The sequence below is a fragment of the Equus przewalskii genome, chromosome 4 (genome assembly GCF_037783145.1).
Source record: "Equus przewalskii isolate Varuska chromosome 4, EquPr2, whole genome shotgun sequence".
Taxonomy (NCBI): domain Eukaryota; kingdom Metazoa; phylum Chordata; class Mammalia; order Perissodactyla; family Equidae; genus Equus; species Equus przewalskii.
In genome coordinates, this window is record NC_091834.1 from 60,089,496 (window position 1) to 60,108,179 (window position 18,684).

Here is an 18,684-nt window from a genome sequence, read left to right on the forward strand (position 1 = left end):
GCATAACACTCCATACTCTGTGGATGGTTAGAAAATATTTGTGGGCTTGCTCTGTGATACTAAGAAGTTGGGAGAAGTGGACACCAACACTCTGGGCAGGTTTCTTAATCCCTGGTTACCAACTCGGATAATCCAGCTGCTGAGGGAACCCTTCAGCAAAGTGACACAATGCTTTCACCTATTCTTTGGCAATTCTTGGAGGCAGTTCTGCAAACCTTATGACCCCATTAAGCGGGGTTTGTGGTGAGGTAATGGGAACCTCAGTTGCTTACCAACCTCTCCCTGTGGGGAACCCTGAACATTTCCAACGGTGCTCCCAGAATTTTAGCATTTTAATAACCGAAGAACAGAAAAGCTATGAAATGACTACGGTCTAAAGGAAAACCAACAAATGGCTACAGATATGGAAGTAAATGTATGGTGGCCTCTAGGCTCAAAAAGTCACATCGACTACAGAATGCCAACAGCCATTTCAGTGAGCTATGCTGAAACAGATTTAAAAAGACTCAAGAAATTACTTCATGGTAAGCAAGAAACGGGTGAAGTATTGAATGATTCTCTCTTTGACCAAAATCTTTCAAAAAAGGAAGCAAAAACTCATGAAACTCAGAAGCTCTGTGAGTCTTCTGACCCAGATTGCAATGCCTGAGAAGTTAGGCAGGGTTTTTGTTCCAGCTTCCTGCTGAGGGACTAAAAGCCATGAACCATCCCATCCAGGAGGATGAAAGGCAAGAGGCCCTGCAAAACCTGGAGAAGAAAGTTCGAGGGTTACAGTGAGGCAAAACTGGGTCATTGCAATCACCATGATCCTGGCTATACTTAATTTTCAAAGGCGCCATAAAAATCTGCCATTAAATACTACTGTAGAGTTTCAGTGTATTTCTCTGTTTATTATTTATAGTAACCAAAATCTTTGTAGCAACTAAATCTGGGAAGCTGCATTATATGGCTTCCATGTTTGTGCTGGCAATAAGTTGGCTTTAGAGCAGAGATAAAAATAGGAGTTCGTTCTCCACCCTTCCTTCTCCAACCTATGGGCTAAAAACTACTTCTCTTTGCCTCTTCCTGTTAGTTGGAATGGCAATAGACAACTTAATATAGTAAATCTCAATTTTAAGCCTTACGTTTTAGCTTGAAGCTTATTTCCTTGGAGAATTTGTTGGGGTTGCCAGATTTAGCAAATAAAACTACACGACGTCCAATTAAATTTGAATTTCATATCAACAATAATGTTCTAGTATAAGTATGTCCCAAATATTGCATGGGACATACTTAGATTAAAAAATTATTCATTGTTGATTTGAAATTGAAATTTAACCGGGCATTCTGTATTGTATCTGGCAATCTCAGCCGAAGGACGTAATCTCCCAGGTTGCTTCTAGCTTGAAAATGCCAGGATTCTCTAGCTGAAGGTTCCAAGGCAAGGTCCCACTTGAGGAAGTGACAGTTTTAATTTCATGGTAAGATCAGAACAAAAATTCGGCTAATAACAGAAAGGCTTTGGTAGGTCTTTCTTAAATGGGAGTGAAGAATGAAAAAGGGGAATTTAGTAAGTTAGATTTACATGTGCCATTTGCTCGTTTAACTGTGTTTTAGCCAAGGACTATTCTTAATACATGGTAAGGGTTTGCTTGAAAATATAATCTAGAATCATGCCTGTGTGAACTTTCAAATTTTAGAAGCAGAATTGGTAGAATATATAATATATAATACACACAATGCGAGTGTGTGTATGTGTGTGCGTGTACTCCATGCATTTATTCAGGTACAGGAGGTACATGGCACAGGAAGCATGCCTCTTCCAGGTGATTCCATTTGGCAACCTAGCTGGCATTGTGCCAAGGTCTTGTCCAATAAGTAGACTTTTTGTCAAAAGCTACCTGGTGGCAAAAAAGTATATTAAAGGAAAACAGGAATAAACAGAGCTTGAAAGGGAGAACGAGTAGGAAAAAATTATTCCTCAGATAATTTTTTTAAAAAAGAAGTTAGTGGGTTCGGGGTAGAGAAGGTGGGTGGAAATGATAATGTACTATATAGACCAGAAGAGAGCGCTGGGTTTTGATCAGTTCTAATGGAATCAGAAGCATAATAAATACAAGACATTCAGGAGAATCAAGGTTCAAATAATCTAAGCAAAAGCTCCAAAACAGCAAAAGCCAAAGAAGGTGCAGCTTTAGCCACTGAGAGTTTGACTGAAAAAAGCAGAGCAATGAGAATCTCGGTGGTTTTGTTCTGCTGCTGCAAACAGAAACCATCCTCTGCGTTGATTCTACATCTAGTGTGGCCGGGCCATGATCTTCTCTGCCCCACACAGAACACACAAATGTTCTCATTTAATTTATGAAACCTGTTTCATAGTCACTTGGTTATGAAGCTTTGTGTAGCAATAGATACTGTTTCCCATGCAAACCACATGGCTGCTGAGAAAATAACCAGGCTAGCCACTAGACTGTCAGCAGGAGGAGGGCAGGGGCGGTGGGCCCTGTTTACCACTGTACCGCCAGCACCAGGAGCCAGGTGTCTGGCACATGGGAGATAACCAATAAATAGTGGTAGAAGGAGAGTGGTACCAGCTGGGATACCCTAAATGAAAGTTAATAAATTTATTATTCTTTAGTAAATTGTTTTTTTTTCCTAAACCAGAAAGGCATTGTAGCTCATTCCAAATAGGGAAATTTAAAAAAAAAGAATATTTAAACACTTTGTTAGTGAAAAAGTTTTATTTCCAAACACAAAAGCAGCCTAACTGTGAATGTCAAATGCCTCTTTAGGAGTCTTCTCCCTACAGGCAGGCACTATTAATAGGGAAAAGGAATGGGATTTCCAGAAAAGAAGAAAGATGGTTTTCAAAGGGAGAAGAAGAAAGGTCTCTCTTTAAACCTCTAGTAGCCGGCTTCCAGGTTTCAAAGGGAGCTTCTTACTCCCAACACCCATCTGGAGAGCTGGAGAGAAGAACGTAGTCACAAAGGGAAACAAACAGGGTAAACTGTAAAGGAAACAGCTGAAATCAGTTTTCTGCACTGCCCTTGATTAGCTATTTTCCAGTTCTAAGAGCCTGAAGCAAAAAGAGCTAAAACAGCTATAAACAATGGATGCTTTGAAATAGGTTCTCTTTACATGTCATGCAAGAGGAGATGTACCACATGTCAGCAGTAAATATCCACTCAGAGGGTCAACTGGAAGCTGTGGCCATCTTTGGGGGAGGGGAAGGACAGACAGGAAAGGAATGGCAGGGTTGCAATGCTCTGGCTTAGAGGGGATTGATGGAGTTTTTTTTAAAACAGAACCTCCGCCCTCAGGGTGTTTGCTGGTTAAACAACTGAGCTTGTTTGGATTTAAGCCAAAGGGGCAGGGGGGGAGAAAAGTAGGTTTCCGATCTGAAAAATGAGAGCACGCTGTCAGCGCTAAATGAGAAAGACATGGCACTCCAGTAAACTTGTAAGGACAGTCATCTTGGCTATGTCTGTGGAGGGAAAGAGGAGGGGCGCAAGTGAGGGAGAGGCAGGGGGACCCCTGTGAGGATCTGGCTAGCCTGCTCCCAGGACACATTGCACCTGGAAGCAGAAGTGTGGGGTCCTAAACATCCTCCCCGGAAACTGCATGGAAGTGTTAAAATAATAGGACATGTGGTAAATGAAAGTGTAGAAGACAACAGCCATATTGTTTTCTGGATCAGCAGAGGAGATAGAAATGTCTCTTGGAGAAAGGCCGGAAGTTCCTCTTTCCTCTCTCTCCCAGCCATCTGCCTTGCGCAGAAAGAAGAATAAAACGGAAAGCTTTTGTCAGAGATCAAAAAACTCTGACTCCTATTAGATTCCCTTTCACTTTGGGGATGGGTTGGGTTTGCTCACTAAGTAATTAAGAGAATGAGTGTTGATGGAAGTGGAGGGTAGGGGGGCTAATTAACTCTTTCTGGCCACTAGGGTTCTTTCAGTAAATTATTATAATGCATAAAGTGGTGCCCTGGCGATCTGAAAGAATTCAGGACTTGGTCTCTAGCAATAATTTACAGACTGGAAAGTGTGACGAAATAAGAAGGTCACTTACTTTAAAAAAAATATATACTAAAAATTGCTATAACAAATGTGAGTAAGAAAAAGAAAGGAAGAAAGCATATGTTCATATACTGTTTCATTAGGCTTAGAATTTTACATTTTCCTTTTTTTTTTTCAACTGAAAGAGTAACTTTGTAAAATGAAGGGAAAAGGAAAGAGACTAGCTAACAAGCTGAGTTTGCAGCCTGGAAAAGTCATGGAGGAGGAGCAAGAGAGAGAAAAATTGCATCTGAAGGCCACAGAAAGAGGAATTCTGGGAAAGAAAACAAACAAACATCTGAGAAGATGTTGCTTCCTGGCAGATGCAAAGTTAAATATAAGGTCAGAAAGCCGGCAGAGACTTCTCAGACATCTGGCTGAAAAGTTTGAAAATAATCTTTGGTTGAATAATTTCATTGTTTCTATTGTTTCCAAAGGACATTTTTACAAAATTATAATTATGCCTCAAGATTTCAGCTCTCCTTGTTACTTTCTCTGCTGGCCACCTTCACAATTATCAGTGACAATGTAACAAAGTGGAAAATTGTGTGTGTGTGTGTGTGTGAGTGTGTGTACTCCTCATGTAGAAGTCATCTTAAAACGTCTTTAGGAACTAGATGATGAGGACCAATTAATAATACTTCTACTATGGGAAGAATTTTCCTATTGAGATAGAAAAATGTTTGGTCTGAAGAAGGCCAAGAGAGAGCCAGGGCCTTTTACCTGTATAAATCTCGAGCCACATCATCCTCATTGACTGCATATCCCTGGGGATCATCAGTAAAACTGAAGCCGGTGCCCACCTGAAGGAGAAATAAATAAGCAGGCCTGAACACAGAGAAACACATGCCTCGGAGCCCTGCAGAGAAATCCCACACTGGAAGGAAACTGACCTTATTCCAAAAGCCAAGCCTCTGACCTCGGACTTCTGCCATCATCCCACGTGCGGTTAGCCACCCTCACAGGAGGATGCTGCATTCCACCTATTTTCCCCTCCCCTCATCAAAGCCCAAATAAATTATCAGCACAAAGCTCTGTCCTCGGGTCAGTGGCCGAGCTGTCTTGATTCCGCAGTGGGGACCCTGCCAGATGCTGATTTAAGGAGAGGAATTCACCTTTCCTGGCCCCTGCTACAGTATCAAAAGACTCAAAGTTGTCTTGTCTCTGAAACCCGGAGGGTGCATTGCTCTGTTCTGCCAAGAAGGAACTCTCTAGGCTGCAGATAAAAGATAGTCGTGTGCATGTGTGGTTTTTTTCATTTATGTATTGGTGAGAAATATGGCCACTAAGCCCTTTCACCTTCAGTAGATAAGGGGTTTTAAAATAAAGATTAGTTTTAAACTAATATGTCCTTATATCTAGAAGTTCACAGACAACTCTGCTGTAAATCAAAAGAAGCAGCTACTTCTTATTTTGAGCCAATAAGTTGTATAAGGAACACACCCCCTACCAGGTATAAATATTTTTGTTTTTGTTTTGTTTTCCCCAAACACCCAAGGGAACAGGACATTTAATTCAACTTTTATTTAAAAATACTATTACAAACTAGGAAAGAGGATGGTGACAAAACACAGTGGGGAGAGTAGACTTTTTTTCTCCCTATGTATCTTTTTTCTCTTTGAACCATCTGGGAAGTGAGAGAAGTTGGAGAAATTAGGGGATAAAGACACTCTCGATCTGCAGGAGCTGACCCTAAAGTTAGGCTCCCATTTTGCAGTTTACTGGACTCAATTTCAGAAGAACTTCTCAAGGAGAATTCCACTTTTTGTTCTGAGATGAGGCATTCTGTTCACCGTGATAAGTGAAAGAGACCAGTTTTGACTTTTTATATCTAGAACTCTATTTGAAAGATTAGGAGTTCCGATACTATATAATAACCCACGATACGGGGAAACCCCTATCAGCAGTGGAAAGAAACTAATCTCTTATCCTGGATGGTGGAATTGGTATAATTCAGTGAACAGGACATTTCATAAGATTAGAAATGAGAGAAGGAGCAAAAGCAGCAATTAATTCCCAAGCTCAGATATGATAATACATGTTAGAAAAACTAATCTCAAATGTTTTTTAATAGATTAAATTCTGTTTCAAAAAGAAAAAAACTAAATCTCTATTTCCTTTTTTTTCTCTATTTCTTAAATGTACTTAATAAACAGAAAAAGACAAGAGAGGCCAACAGTGACAATTCATAGGGCCATCGGGTACTCACTGGGTTATCAACGTAAAGCATGGAAAATGTGGAGGTCCATGGGAAGTCTCTGGAACGCACTGGGGAAACAGAGGAGAGGTTTGAGACCAGGTCGTTAACAAGACATTCCACTAAGGCCCAGCTCTGGTCAGGAACCCAGCGTGCCCCCTGTCCTCACCATGTCAATGAACTCTTGGTGTCCCTCTGACATCGCTTACCAGCACCTTTTCCCTCTCCTCTCCTCCCTTTTACTTTTCTTGGACCCACAGAGTTTCGACAACTCAGATCAAGTTTGGAAACAACACCCCCTGCAACCGGTTCACGTAGAAACGCTCATCAACCCCCCACGCAATAAACCCGTCTGTCCAGTCCAGTGAATCATTCTTAACATCTGATTCTCCTGACTCCTCTTTCTCCCACCCAACGCCGCGGAGAACAATTTCAACAGAATTGGCATATACGCTTTTAGATTGAGTCACAAACTGGTTCGCCTCCAAATTCTGACCTGGGGAAAGTAAACAATCTCCCCTCATCAGAAAAAAATGAGATGGAGGTAAACCTGGATTGCAGCCAGATGTGGTTCCTTCTCCATTCCTTCCTTCACCCCAGCCCCGGCCCACCGTATCTTGCTTCCAAGATATCCGATCATTTATGTGACTGAACCGTACAGTGTTCAGTTCGTGTGAATAATTAGGGATATAATTCTACCCATTGATCCCACGCATAAGAGCTTGCCCAAATAGTAATAAATACCAACTGTTTCCGTAAGCCCAGATTGCTTGAGTCAGCAGCAGACTGAGAGAAACTTTCACCCAAATTTCAAGGGAGAAAGCAGCCCAGCCGGGACACTCACCCTGGGGCCTCCTCCTTCTTGGACAGACGTTGCCAGAAACCTATGTTTTTATAATCTGGAACTGTTAAGCTATCCGTAGTGGTTCAGTGTACACTCTAAATTATTTCTGAAGCAGATATAAGGTTCAGATGAAGAATTCTCCATAAAAAAATAGAGTTCAAGCAGTACTCACGAGTCAGGTTACTTGTCACAATATAAGGTCCGTGTTCCACAAAGAGGCCAAACATGGATGAACCTCCTGGCCCGCCCTGCAGCCAGAGAACTACGGGAGCATTCAATGGGTCTACCTAGAGGGGAGAGAGACCAGTGACCACACAAAGCACTAGGGCTGCAAAATGCATCCAAGTAAACTTACCCAAAGCATCTGTCTTTCACGACCTTGACTAAACCTCACACAGCCTTCCCAGATCCCAGGGACCGCTCTCCATGACAAGCAAGGTACTGGGCATCTCTGGTTGTTTTGAATTAGCATTTGCCTCATATGCTGGTGTCTAGACACCCAGCATACTGGCTGGGGCACGGGTATAGTTTTTAGCTGTTTGAACTTCTGAGGGACTCTTCCATTTGACCAAGATATTTCCAAAGAGGCACAAGAAAGAGTTCATCCTCCTCAGTGACAGTTGCCCCCCTTCACTGAGAGCCCAAACTGCCTTTCTGATTTTACTCACTAAGAAGGTGTTCACAAGGCCAACAGCAACTTCATTCAACATGAGGGAAACTGAGAAGCAGAAAGGCCCAGAGTCATGCAGCCCATGCAAACAACAGCAACAAAACCCTCAACAAGGTACGAGTTTATGTAGGAGTTGTGGGAGATATAAATAAGAAAAGGGCATTGGCAGGGGTGGGATGCTGAAAATTAGCTACTGGCAGTAGAGTCAACACCATCCCCCTCAATGTCAGAGGATGCTTTACTTCCTTCACTCAACACGTGTTTATTGAGCCCCTCATATGGGTCAGGCACATGCTAGGAGTAGGTACCCTGCAGAGCAGTGGGTGAAAAAAAAAACTCTTGTCCTCTTTGAGCTTAAATTTTCATGGAAAATGCAGATAGTGAGTAAATACATAAATATGATGATTAAAGAGCATGAAAAGAAAGTAAGAATGATGTTGAGAGAGTGAGCGAAGGCTGGGAAAGAAAGGTTCCTTTAGACACAGTGATGGGGGAGGGACTCAGTCAGATCAACTGAGCCCTGCAGGCCGGGAAGGATCCAGCCCTGAGAAGAGCTGGGAACAATGCTGTAGATGGAGTGAAAGGGCAGGGAAAATCCTCAAGACAGAAAAGAAGTGAGTGTGAGAGCAGCGAGCGCGGAGGTTGCCTGGCCTGGAAGCGAATCTTCCGGAGCAAAGTGAAAGAAGCTCCACTTGGCCTCCAGGAGCTCGAAGCAGATGTGACAGTGAGCCCTCATTTGATGTCATGGCTCATTGGATGTTCAGTCAACCAGGCTTGGCAAGCAAGGAGCCTATTGCTTCAGCCCAGAATGAAATCCCGCAACTTCTCACTTAGCCCAGCCATACAGAGACAAATCAGTGTTTCATCCAAAGTTCTGAGGGACCGGCTCCATTTACTTGGACAATGGGAGAAGGCTGTGCCCAGAACGCAGGACTAACTCAAGAGCAGGTGATCCGGGATGCTACAACCTAGAACCTGGAAGAACAGCTGATCATACAGGGTTCTAACCACGCAGACAGAGTGCCAGAGGGGTTCCTCTTCTCCAGCTACCACAAGTCTGACACAGAGTCCTTCAGCAGCTTTGGAAAGGGGCCAGGGGGCCTGGCTGAAAGAGAGGTGGTCGTAAGAACAGCCATGAGCTGGAGAAGTGCCTCCTTCTGAGGGGCTACCTCTGGGGCTCGCTCTCCAGGATCCAGGAACTAAATGAGATAATATTTGGAAAGCCCTTAGAACAATGCCTATGGCGTGATAAAAGCACAGTAAGTGTAAACAATTATCATAATTAAAGAAACAGGTGGAAAAGGTAGGAATCCAGAGTCAGACTGGGAACTCAGATCAGCGGGGCTGTAGCTCCAAGAGCCAGCACAGTATAAGGGACAAGTCTGTGACCTCTTGCCCCAAAACGGATTCAAAATCTGGGCTTTACTATCCACTAGCTGTGTGGTTTTAGGCAAGTGGCCTACATTCTCGGGACCTCAGTTTCCCCACCTGTAAAATGGGGATCAATAATAGTACTTATGCCATGTGGCTGTTGGGAGGACTAAACAAACTAATTTTCATAAAGCCCAGTGAGTGGCACATAGTACATGCTCTACAAATGGCAGCTATTGCCATGATAGATAAATACTAGGAATTTATAGATGGTTTTGATGTAAATCATCTATAAATGAGGGAAGAGGAAAAGGGGGTTGTTTGGTGTTCTTTGTTCCTTTGACGGACATCTTTCCTGTCAGTTTTTCACTAGTTTGTCCTCTTGCCTCGAGTGTTGCAAATGTCCATAAAGAATTCAAGGAGCCGGCCTGGTGGCATGGCAGTTAAGTTCGTGCGCTCGGCTTTGGTGGCCCGGGGTTCGCTGGTTTGGATCCCAGGCGTGGACCTACACACCACTCATCAAGCCAGGCTGTGGCAGGCATCCCACATATGAAATAGAGGAGGATGCGCACACATGTTAGCTCAAGCCAATCTTCCTCAGCAAAAAGAGGAAGACTGGCAACAGATGTTAGCTCAGGGTTAACCTTCCTCAAAAAAAAACATAAAGAATTCAAGAGAACTAGGGACTTGAATTATAAGTCAAAGCAAGAAAAATTAAAATCAAAGACAGCCTTTTAAAGCTGCTGTGGGGGAAAGAGAGTGAGCCCTGGAATTGGCAGCCGGACAGGTTCTGGCTCTACGTGGCCACATAATAGCTGTGTGATCCTATTCTCAGATTATTCTAAGCTCTCAGTTTCCCCGTCCATCAAATGGCAATAATGCTCACCTCCCCGGCTTCCTGAAGGCCCTGATGAGAAAATGCATCACGAAATCATACTGTAAACCTTACTGTGCTGAATAAACATAACCAGCTCTGCCCGAACCTGCCTGACCCCAACTGTGTCGTTTTGTTTGAGTGAGCGATTTTTATGGCCCCTCAGATCCTCTCATTGCTGTTCAGTATCACTCAGCAGGACCACCTTCCACGAGTATTCACTCAGCAGTGGGAGCATATCAGAGGTGGGGAAGCAATGCAACCCGGATGGAAGTGTTTCCAGCCTCCCCGGGAATGTGAGATACTTTGAGTCCACGCATTCCAGTGGACATCCACCCCCGACTTCCTTCCTAATGCACACAAGCTTCTAGAAGCCATGGTGTGCTACGTGGAGGGAGTAGTTCTCAACCTTTTATTTCATTAAAATAACTCAGAGAGCTTTAAAAAAACCTACTGCCTAGGCCCGAATCCCAGAGATTCCAATTCCACTGGTCTCCGGGGAGGCAGGCATCAGTCTTTTTTAAAAGCTCCCCGACAGTTCGAATGTGCAGGCAGGACTGAGAATCTGTGAGGGTGACGGAGAGTTTCTTGGAAGCCCTGGGCCCTGGTCTCCACCCTATCCTCTCCTGGCTTTTCATGTCCCTTCCTGTGACCTGGTACAATGAAGAGATCTCCGGGCTCTCAGAAAAATAGCCTGACCCTGAGAGGCCACACTACAAAGTCAAGTCAAACACCTCGGTGCCAAAGCTCTTTATTATGCAACTGTGCGGCACAGGACACTGCATTCTTGGAATGCTTAAACAACAAGAGAGCTGCACACACCTCCACCCTCAGCTGACCTGGCTCCTCAAATCTACTTTCCTGAAGGAGGTGAACGAGCTCAACAAGCCCTGAGGAAGCTCGTTTTTAGAGAAAACTCTGTGTACACTTCTACTTTGATGAGCCAATCTGTGAACTAATACTGCCCTTATCTGGAATAAAATGCAAAAGTCAGATGCTGGAAAAAAAAGGTTTACATGTTCAACGCTAAAAACCCAAGAGTTAGTTATAGGACAGAATGTAGACTTTTGTAATAGCATATGATATCATAATGCCATGACATATAATAAGGTCGATAATAATGTCATAAAGTTATTGTGTGATAATTCCTAGGGTGATATATTTAGCTCTCAATTATGAGAACGCAGCCCTTCTCCCACTGTCTACCCCGCAAGTAGGAATGAACAGAAGTACCTGAAGATACCCTGAACAGATCACATTGCAAAACCTAGGATCAATGAAATAAGAAACAACCACTTTAATTCATCTACAATTTTACGTAATTCAGGACTTTTAAAGTATTTATTATTTTGAAGCTATAATTCAAGAGGGTATGAAACAAGAGAAACAGAGCCTTTATTTTTGTCAAAAGTTATAAAAATTTTCCTTAAAACTTTATTTTACATAGGAAGTACTCATTCTTAACTAATTTTCCTTTCAAAGAGGGTATAAAAAAATCCCCTTGCTCCACCAATCCTATTCCCTAGAGACGATCGTGGAGACGTTTAGTCTTCCAGATGTTTCTCTATGCCCCCCCCAACATACATATACACATATCGTGTAGATGTTATGTATGCTATATACATAAACACTAATTTTTTCAAACATAGGATCAAGCTACACGTAATACTCTTAGTTTTGCTGTATTCGCTTAACAACATGTTATGGAAATCTCTTCATATCAGTACATATCATTATTTGGCTGAATAGCATAACACTCTGAATTTACCAGAATGTATTAATTCATTTAACATATAAAATCCTGACGGGCATTGCTTTAGGGTGGGGGATGCAGACCACTCCCACTCACAGACTGGTAGGATATTTAATGGTTGACAGCATAGATTTTGGCACTTACAGCCAAGGTTTGAATTCCAACTATGCAATTTTACAGCTGTGTGACCTTAGGCAAGTTACTGAACTCCTCTGTGTCTCGGTGTCCTCTGCTTGAAAATAAGAACAATAATAATGCCTGTCTTATATAGTTGTTGTGCAGTTAATATATGCACAGCACTTAGAACAGTGTCTGGCACATCTACCTAAACGTTAGCCCTATTATTTTTCTGGTGAGGTGATTGGACAGGTAATAAATAAGTAAATAAATGGGTGATATGAGAGAGTAATAGATGAACATTAGATTGAATACTTAAAGAAGTCCTTTGGTGATGAGCTAATATTTGAGCTGAGACCTGAAAGGTGAGTAATTCCCTGCTGATAAGCATCTATATATTTAACTTAAAAGAAAATAAACTCTCTATTAATGATATACAGGTCAGAGTACTGTAGCAAGGACTGGTGATCAAAAAGAAGGGACAAAGAAATCCTAAATACATCAGTGAGAAGTCTCTCTGGCGACAGAAGAATGTGGGTACGCAGGGCCCACCACTCTGCACCTTTTCTTGGCGAACAAGAAACCATGGCTTTGCTTCAGACGCCCTTTCAATTCTTCTGGTGACCCCTGGTGGCCAATTCATGAACTTGGACACTCCTTCCTGAGAGTTTGCTCCAGAATGAACGGCCCAGAAGGAGGCAAGTTATCTATTCGGTGTTTTTAGACTCTCTGCAGAAGAAATCCCACCATTTCTCACATTAGCACATTCCACTGTTTATTCACAACGATGGTGAAAAAATCTACCCTATGTTGTAAGAGATTGTTATTCGAAGTAAGTGAAACTCATTCATTTGGTTTAACCTTCTGTGCATAAAGGGATTCTTAGGAACACCCAGTTTCTTCCTTTCTCCTTGCTTCTAAGTGAAGCGAGAGGAGACTCGACACAGGAACAATGACAAAACTAAACTACACTAACCTCCCTGTCCTATTGCTCCCTATGGGACATGCCCTCCGTAGACAGCATCCCGTGCATGCTCAGAGTCTTCCTTTTCACCCCGCATCAAACCACACCCATCTTCTTCCCATCCTCCCAGGCCCTCCTCTTCATTATGTGGTGAAGATAACCTTCTACTCAGAGCTTACACGTCACCGAAGCATTAAGCTCACATGTTGGGCGAGCGGGCCCTAAAGACTTGGCGATTTCAGTACTCTGAAGTAACATGACTATTTTATAAGGAGGACTTATCGAAGTAGCTCTACGGAATCTCAGGTATTTCAACAAGTATTAGGGCATTTTCCACCAATGCCCAGGGCTGGAATATATCCTCGAGCCACCCTCTTCCTCCCACCCCCAACAGGGAACATCATACTTTGTAAGAGAAAACACCAACTAACCCACTAACAGACCCAAATCAATGGCCCCACTTAAGATGAGTAGTACAATTAGTAAACTAATTAAGGCTCCCTTCACACTTCCATATGCAGAGGCTCATCATTTGCTTGGTTTTAAGTAATGTGTTCTATCTTAATTGAAGTCATTCGTACCCCAAGTAAATGTCTTGAATTCCCCCAAGAATGTTTGAATGGATTCCCATCTTGCCACACAGATCCCAGTCAGCTGCTATACTAATGGTGCTAATCAAGGCAGAGCTTTTTATTTAAAGCAATTGGTTTTGTGCCTAGAATTAACTCGGTACCTAACAACATTTTAATTCTACACACGTACTCCCAACACATACAAACAACTTGCTTAAGACATGCTGTGCTTTCAGAGGAATTTTACCTACAGTGGTTGGTGTTGACCACTCCTAGGTCTTCCTTTACCATGACTGTTGCTACCGCACCATCTTATGGAAAATTAACTTTTTCAAACTTTTTTCGGTTTTGAGGCCTCCTTACACCACTCCTGAGTTCCCACTGACTCTCATCAAGCCTTGAATTGTCTCACTAATTTGAGCCAGCTTGCACCCCATTAGAATCCTCTCTACCTTTCTCCTTCTTAACCATTGTACTTGGCTCTCATTCCTTCTTGAAGCTGTCATGGCTTCTCTGTTTGTGCCTCCTGCCAAAAAGCTGCACTTTAGAAGGAATGGGTGGGGAGGGATGGTGGAGAAGAGGCCTGACTTTCCCTTCTTGGTGCAAAGAAAGAAATGGCTGAGAAAGTTAGTTACTTTCTTCTCCCTGTAAATTTCCATTTCTCAAAAGGAGTCAGGCACACAAGAGTTTCTGCAGAGTTTGAATATTCCTGTGGATGGAATGATCTACAATTGATCATTTTTAGCTACTTTCTTCTTGTTTTGTCTCACCCACCTTCTATCTTTCCAGATCCCTGATGCCGTAAGTACACAGCAAAGAGAAGATAAACAGTGAAAGCATGGAGAAGACAAATGTCTGAGACTTCCAAATCTTTGGTGTCTTACTAGTGGATTTGTAGCCATCTGTGGTAGACATATTTTAAGAGATCTGTTCAGCCTATATCCCTCCTCTAAGAACTGACTCCCCAGTTACCAATGGAAGGGGCCCATTAGCCATGGTTATATCACATGACCCAGCACCCTCAGCCTCAGCTGACTGGACCAAGAAAGAACCCCTGACCCAACTGAGCCAAGCACACTCTGCCCCTAGGAGAGGTGCTAGTCAATCTCTGTTGATTGCATGGTCCAAGCACAGGTAAACTTGGAAACTGTAGGGTAGATATCTTCTGCCAAAGGCCTGAAGAAGCAAAGCATGTTGATCTGCCAAGAGAGAAGAATGAAGCACACATGAGTGATCCCGTGGTCCTGGACGGAATACGGCTGAGACAGAAAGACCAGCTGCCCTGGCTCCTGATGCCTTTTCAGTTCCTGCTTCCTCAGGCCAGACCGCACTTTCTGCCCTTGGTGTCTCCAGGCAGGAGAGAAGGATTTAGAATGGGGCGGCTATATTATTTTACAGTCCAATCAGAAGACATACAGTAATTTGAATTTTTAAATTTTTCTATTTTTTAATTATTAGTTTTTTTACCTGGAAACATTGACCTTTAATTCTGTTACAAGTTCCAGTGTTTTCTCTGGCCCTTGTCAGCAATGGGCATCACATCTACCCATGTGGGGATGGAATGACTGAGGGGTCTGCTCCTCCGTGAGCTATGTCCTGGGTGTTGGCCAAATACCAGCATACTGAGTGGGCTTCCTGTGTTTACCAAGGAACCAGGAAATTTTAATATAAAGAGGTATTCATTATAACCAGAGAATAACCATAAATATGGGAAGAGAACGCTAAAGAACACCCTGGGCTGAAGGAGAGTGTCCAGTGATAGACAAACTCATAAGGTGGGGATGGGGCCCTTCCAAAGGCTACAGTCCAGACCTCCTTGGAGAAGGTGTGGTTGTAGCCCACTGGGTGACTGAGAAGTTCCCTGCGGTGCCCAGTCCAAAACTGGCCAACAATCCCTGGCCAAGTAGGAAAGGCCTCTAGGTACACTGGGCTGTGGCTGGCAGGGGTGGGAGCGCAGAGGCAGTCAGGATGTTGGGAGCCTGCTTGATTAAAGAGTGGTACACAACCAGGAGTGCATGGTGTCCATGTCAGAAGGGCCGTGGGAAACCCCCCTCCAGGGCATGGCTGGTCAAGGCTGGTGAGGGTGCTGTAGGGAGAGTTGTGCTGTAGGGAACCTGCTCGCTGGCAAGGCCTGGGATGTATGGTGTCCATGTTGTGAGGGCCACAGCCAGGTGGTCACTGCGGCAGAGCCAGAACTATAAGCTTGCTGAGGGTCTTCGTGGTCTGGGTGCCAGCTAAGGCAGAGCACGACAGGATGCCCCACATGCGCACTGCTGACCAACAGGGCAGCAGGGCCAAGGGAAAGCAAAACGCAGGACAAAGGGAACACGAAGAGAAGCCAACTTCCTCCTATAGCGTCCCTCCAGCACCCTCTACTGACAAAGCTCGTGCTCAATGCACAGGAAAAATGTTCAGAGCTCTATCACCGCAGAGCAGGTAAGAGGGTAGAATTGGAGCTGAGAGACAAAAATAAAAAACAAAACAACAACAAAAAAAACTGGCACAGTAGGCACTACTCCCAAAGCTCTAGTTGTCACAAGATATCACAGTCACAGTCCAAAAGGACATGACAAGAGGCTGTATTAATCTGATGCTGCATAATGTGTCTCCAAAACTTAGTGGCTTAGGACAACAATAATCACTTATTATCTCTCATGCTTTCTGTGGGTCAGGAATTTGGGGCTATCTGGGTGGACAGTTCTGGCTCAGGGTCTTTCATGAGGTTGCACTCAAGCTATCAGCCAGGGCCGCAGTCATCTGAAGGCCAGACTCGGGCTAGATGAATGTCATCCAAGGTTGGTGTTGACTGGATGGCGGAGCCCTCACTTCCTCTCCCGGCAGGTCTGTGCATATAGTTGCCTTAGCATCCTCCCAACATGGCATCCGGCCTCCCCCAGAGGGAGTGAGCCAAGAGACCAAGGCAGAAGCAGCAGGGCCCGTAGCCTTGGAAGTCACACACCATCATTTCTGCTATAATGCATTGGTCACAAAGGCCAGCCTCGATTCGTTATGCAAGGGGACTGTAGAGGAGCATGCATACCAAGAACCAAAGCTCCTCTTACGGGCTGGCTACCCCAGGCTACAAATTCAAGGACTCGTTCACTCAACCCAGCCCGTGATTTAGAGTTCGTGGGTGTTTTTATACCTTAGGTTGCACATTTCAGCATTGTCTTGCAGGCAAGCCAACTGCAGCTCTAGAACCATAGAATGTAAGACTGGGAAGGGACCTTAGAAATCAACTAGGTTTAACATCTTTATTTCTATATGAGAAAATGGAGGCCCAGAGAGTATAAATGTCCTGTCCCAAGTCATACAGCCAGGAACTGCAGACCTGGGACTAGAATCCCAGTCTCCTGAGCTCTAGTTCTCTCTCCCCAAATTCAAGCCCACTGACTAGCTGCACTGGAATCACCGTGGTGCCTCTTAGCCGTACTGACCCTGGGCCTCTCCAGATCTACTGGATCAGAATCTGCCGAGAAGGGATGGGCACTGAGCTGGGGGATTTGTCATATCTGTGATGCTCCCAGGGATTTCTGATGAGCAGCAGCAGGTCTGAAAGCCACTGTCCTCTACCACCTTGACTGTTGCTAAAGAAGTTCAGATACCCAGAGAAGGGAGTGAACAAAGCACATGCTGAGGCCCAGTGGAGCCATGCCTTCATGCCCAGGGCAGATTGTCCTTCTGGCTTCCAGGTGCCCTTGGGGATGTGCTCTCCGACTCCCAGAGAGAATGCCTTCTGCTTTGGCCCAGGAGCATCAGAGCGGTTTGTTGCCCTTGCCTTGGATTGTGAATTCATGGGCTGCGTTAACCTAATCTTGTGCTCTCTTGATTTTCCTAGTATGTGGTTAAGCAGGGTCAGTACCTGCAGGATCCTGAGAGGGAAGGACCACCTCAAATGGTGCCTCCAGGTGTCCCCCATGCCTCACTCCATCCTGGCCTTGCTGACCTTTCTCAGTCACTAGACACTGGGATTCCAGGAATCCTGGCCATTCCCATTGGCCAGAGGAACAAGATGGGGCCCTTAGCTAAGGGGCCTAGGCCTAACTCTACACTTCTCAGGTTTCGGCTCCATGACATCTGAGGTAAATAAACTGCAGGTTTTGGCTAAATGTGTCCACAAAATTATCTATATTCCTATATCTATAAGACAAAGGAAAACCCGGATATCTTTGTCCAATGAGAAGGATGCTAATTTAAAAGAAAAAATCTATATGCCTTTTTACTCTCTTAAACATGAAAAATCCCAATTTCACTTTGTAATTTCTTTACCCCGTAGCAATTAATCCACATTCTTGGCTGACATTCAGCTCCTTCCAATTTGGAAATGTTTCTTATTTCCTGTCTTCTCTAACCCCCCAAATTGTGGCTGGTTTCATTCTGTACAGTATTTGCCTTAATAATAGGAAAACTAATAATGATAATGATGATAATAATGAAATAATAATCATAGCAACTCTACTTCCTATGAATCCGACACCATGCTAAAGGCTTTAGCACATTATCTCATTGTCTCAAAACCATTGTCCAGCAGGTATTTTGATCCTCATTTTAAAACAAGGAAACCAATGCTCAGAGAAATTAAGAGATGTGCCCGAGGTCACATCTGGCACAAATAGTGGAGCCAGAGTTTGATTCAAGCCTGACCAGCTCAAGAGCTATACTTTTGACGACCACAGTCTAGTGCCTTCCGTGACTAGTTTTCTCAGGATCAACGTGTGACAGTCAAGAGCAAAGATTTCTCTGTCAGAGACCTAGTTTTAAATTCCAGTTCTGCCAATTTCTAGTTGGGTAACTTGGGGCTAATTATTTAATCTCTGTAATCTTCTTCATCTGTAAAATGAGGATAATAATTCCTTCTTCATGGGGTTATTGTAAAGATTAAGTAAGAAAAAGCACAGTGCTCAGCACATAGTCAATGTTCAATTAGCGATAGCTATCATAATTGTTGCATTTTTATTGGCTTCATTATACTTTTTATCTCATGCAAAACGCCTATTCATTTCTCTTGTAGATTGTACCCCCACTGCACACCAATTTTAAGTTCCGGAATCCATTATGCACTGATATTTATACAATAACAGGGGAGTCTCACAGCAATAACAGGAAAACAAAACTAATTTGAGAAACAGCAGCCCCTAAAATACTCAGAGGATATTACCAGCGTGGCATCCTTCCTGGATCTCTTATTTTCTCTACTTTCAGTTTTTGTAAGGGGTCATTTCTCTCCTGATGACAATCTCAGTGCTTCCCTATGACAAGCAATGAGCTAATATTTCTGCCAAATAAAG

At 43.7% G+C, this 18,684-nt stretch overlaps 1 protein-coding gene across 1 annotated transcript in view; it reads right to left on the minus strand.

Moving 5' to 3' along the window:
• The window catches only part of CPVL (carboxypeptidase vitellogenic like), a 136,748-nt gene that overhangs the window by 85,633 nt on the left and 32,431 nt on the right, over positions 1-18,684 (minus strand). The window contains exons 4-6 of the mRNA XM_008518416.2: positions 7,248-7,362; positions 6,244-6,302; positions 4,758-4,837 (exon numbers count right to left, since the gene is read on the minus strand). Coding sequence (XP_008516638.2) covers positions 4,758-4,837; positions 6,244-6,302; positions 7,248-7,362 — 254 coding nt within the window. The remainder of the gene's footprint in view (positions 1-4,757; positions 4,838-6,243; positions 6,303-7,247; positions 7,363-18,684) is intronic.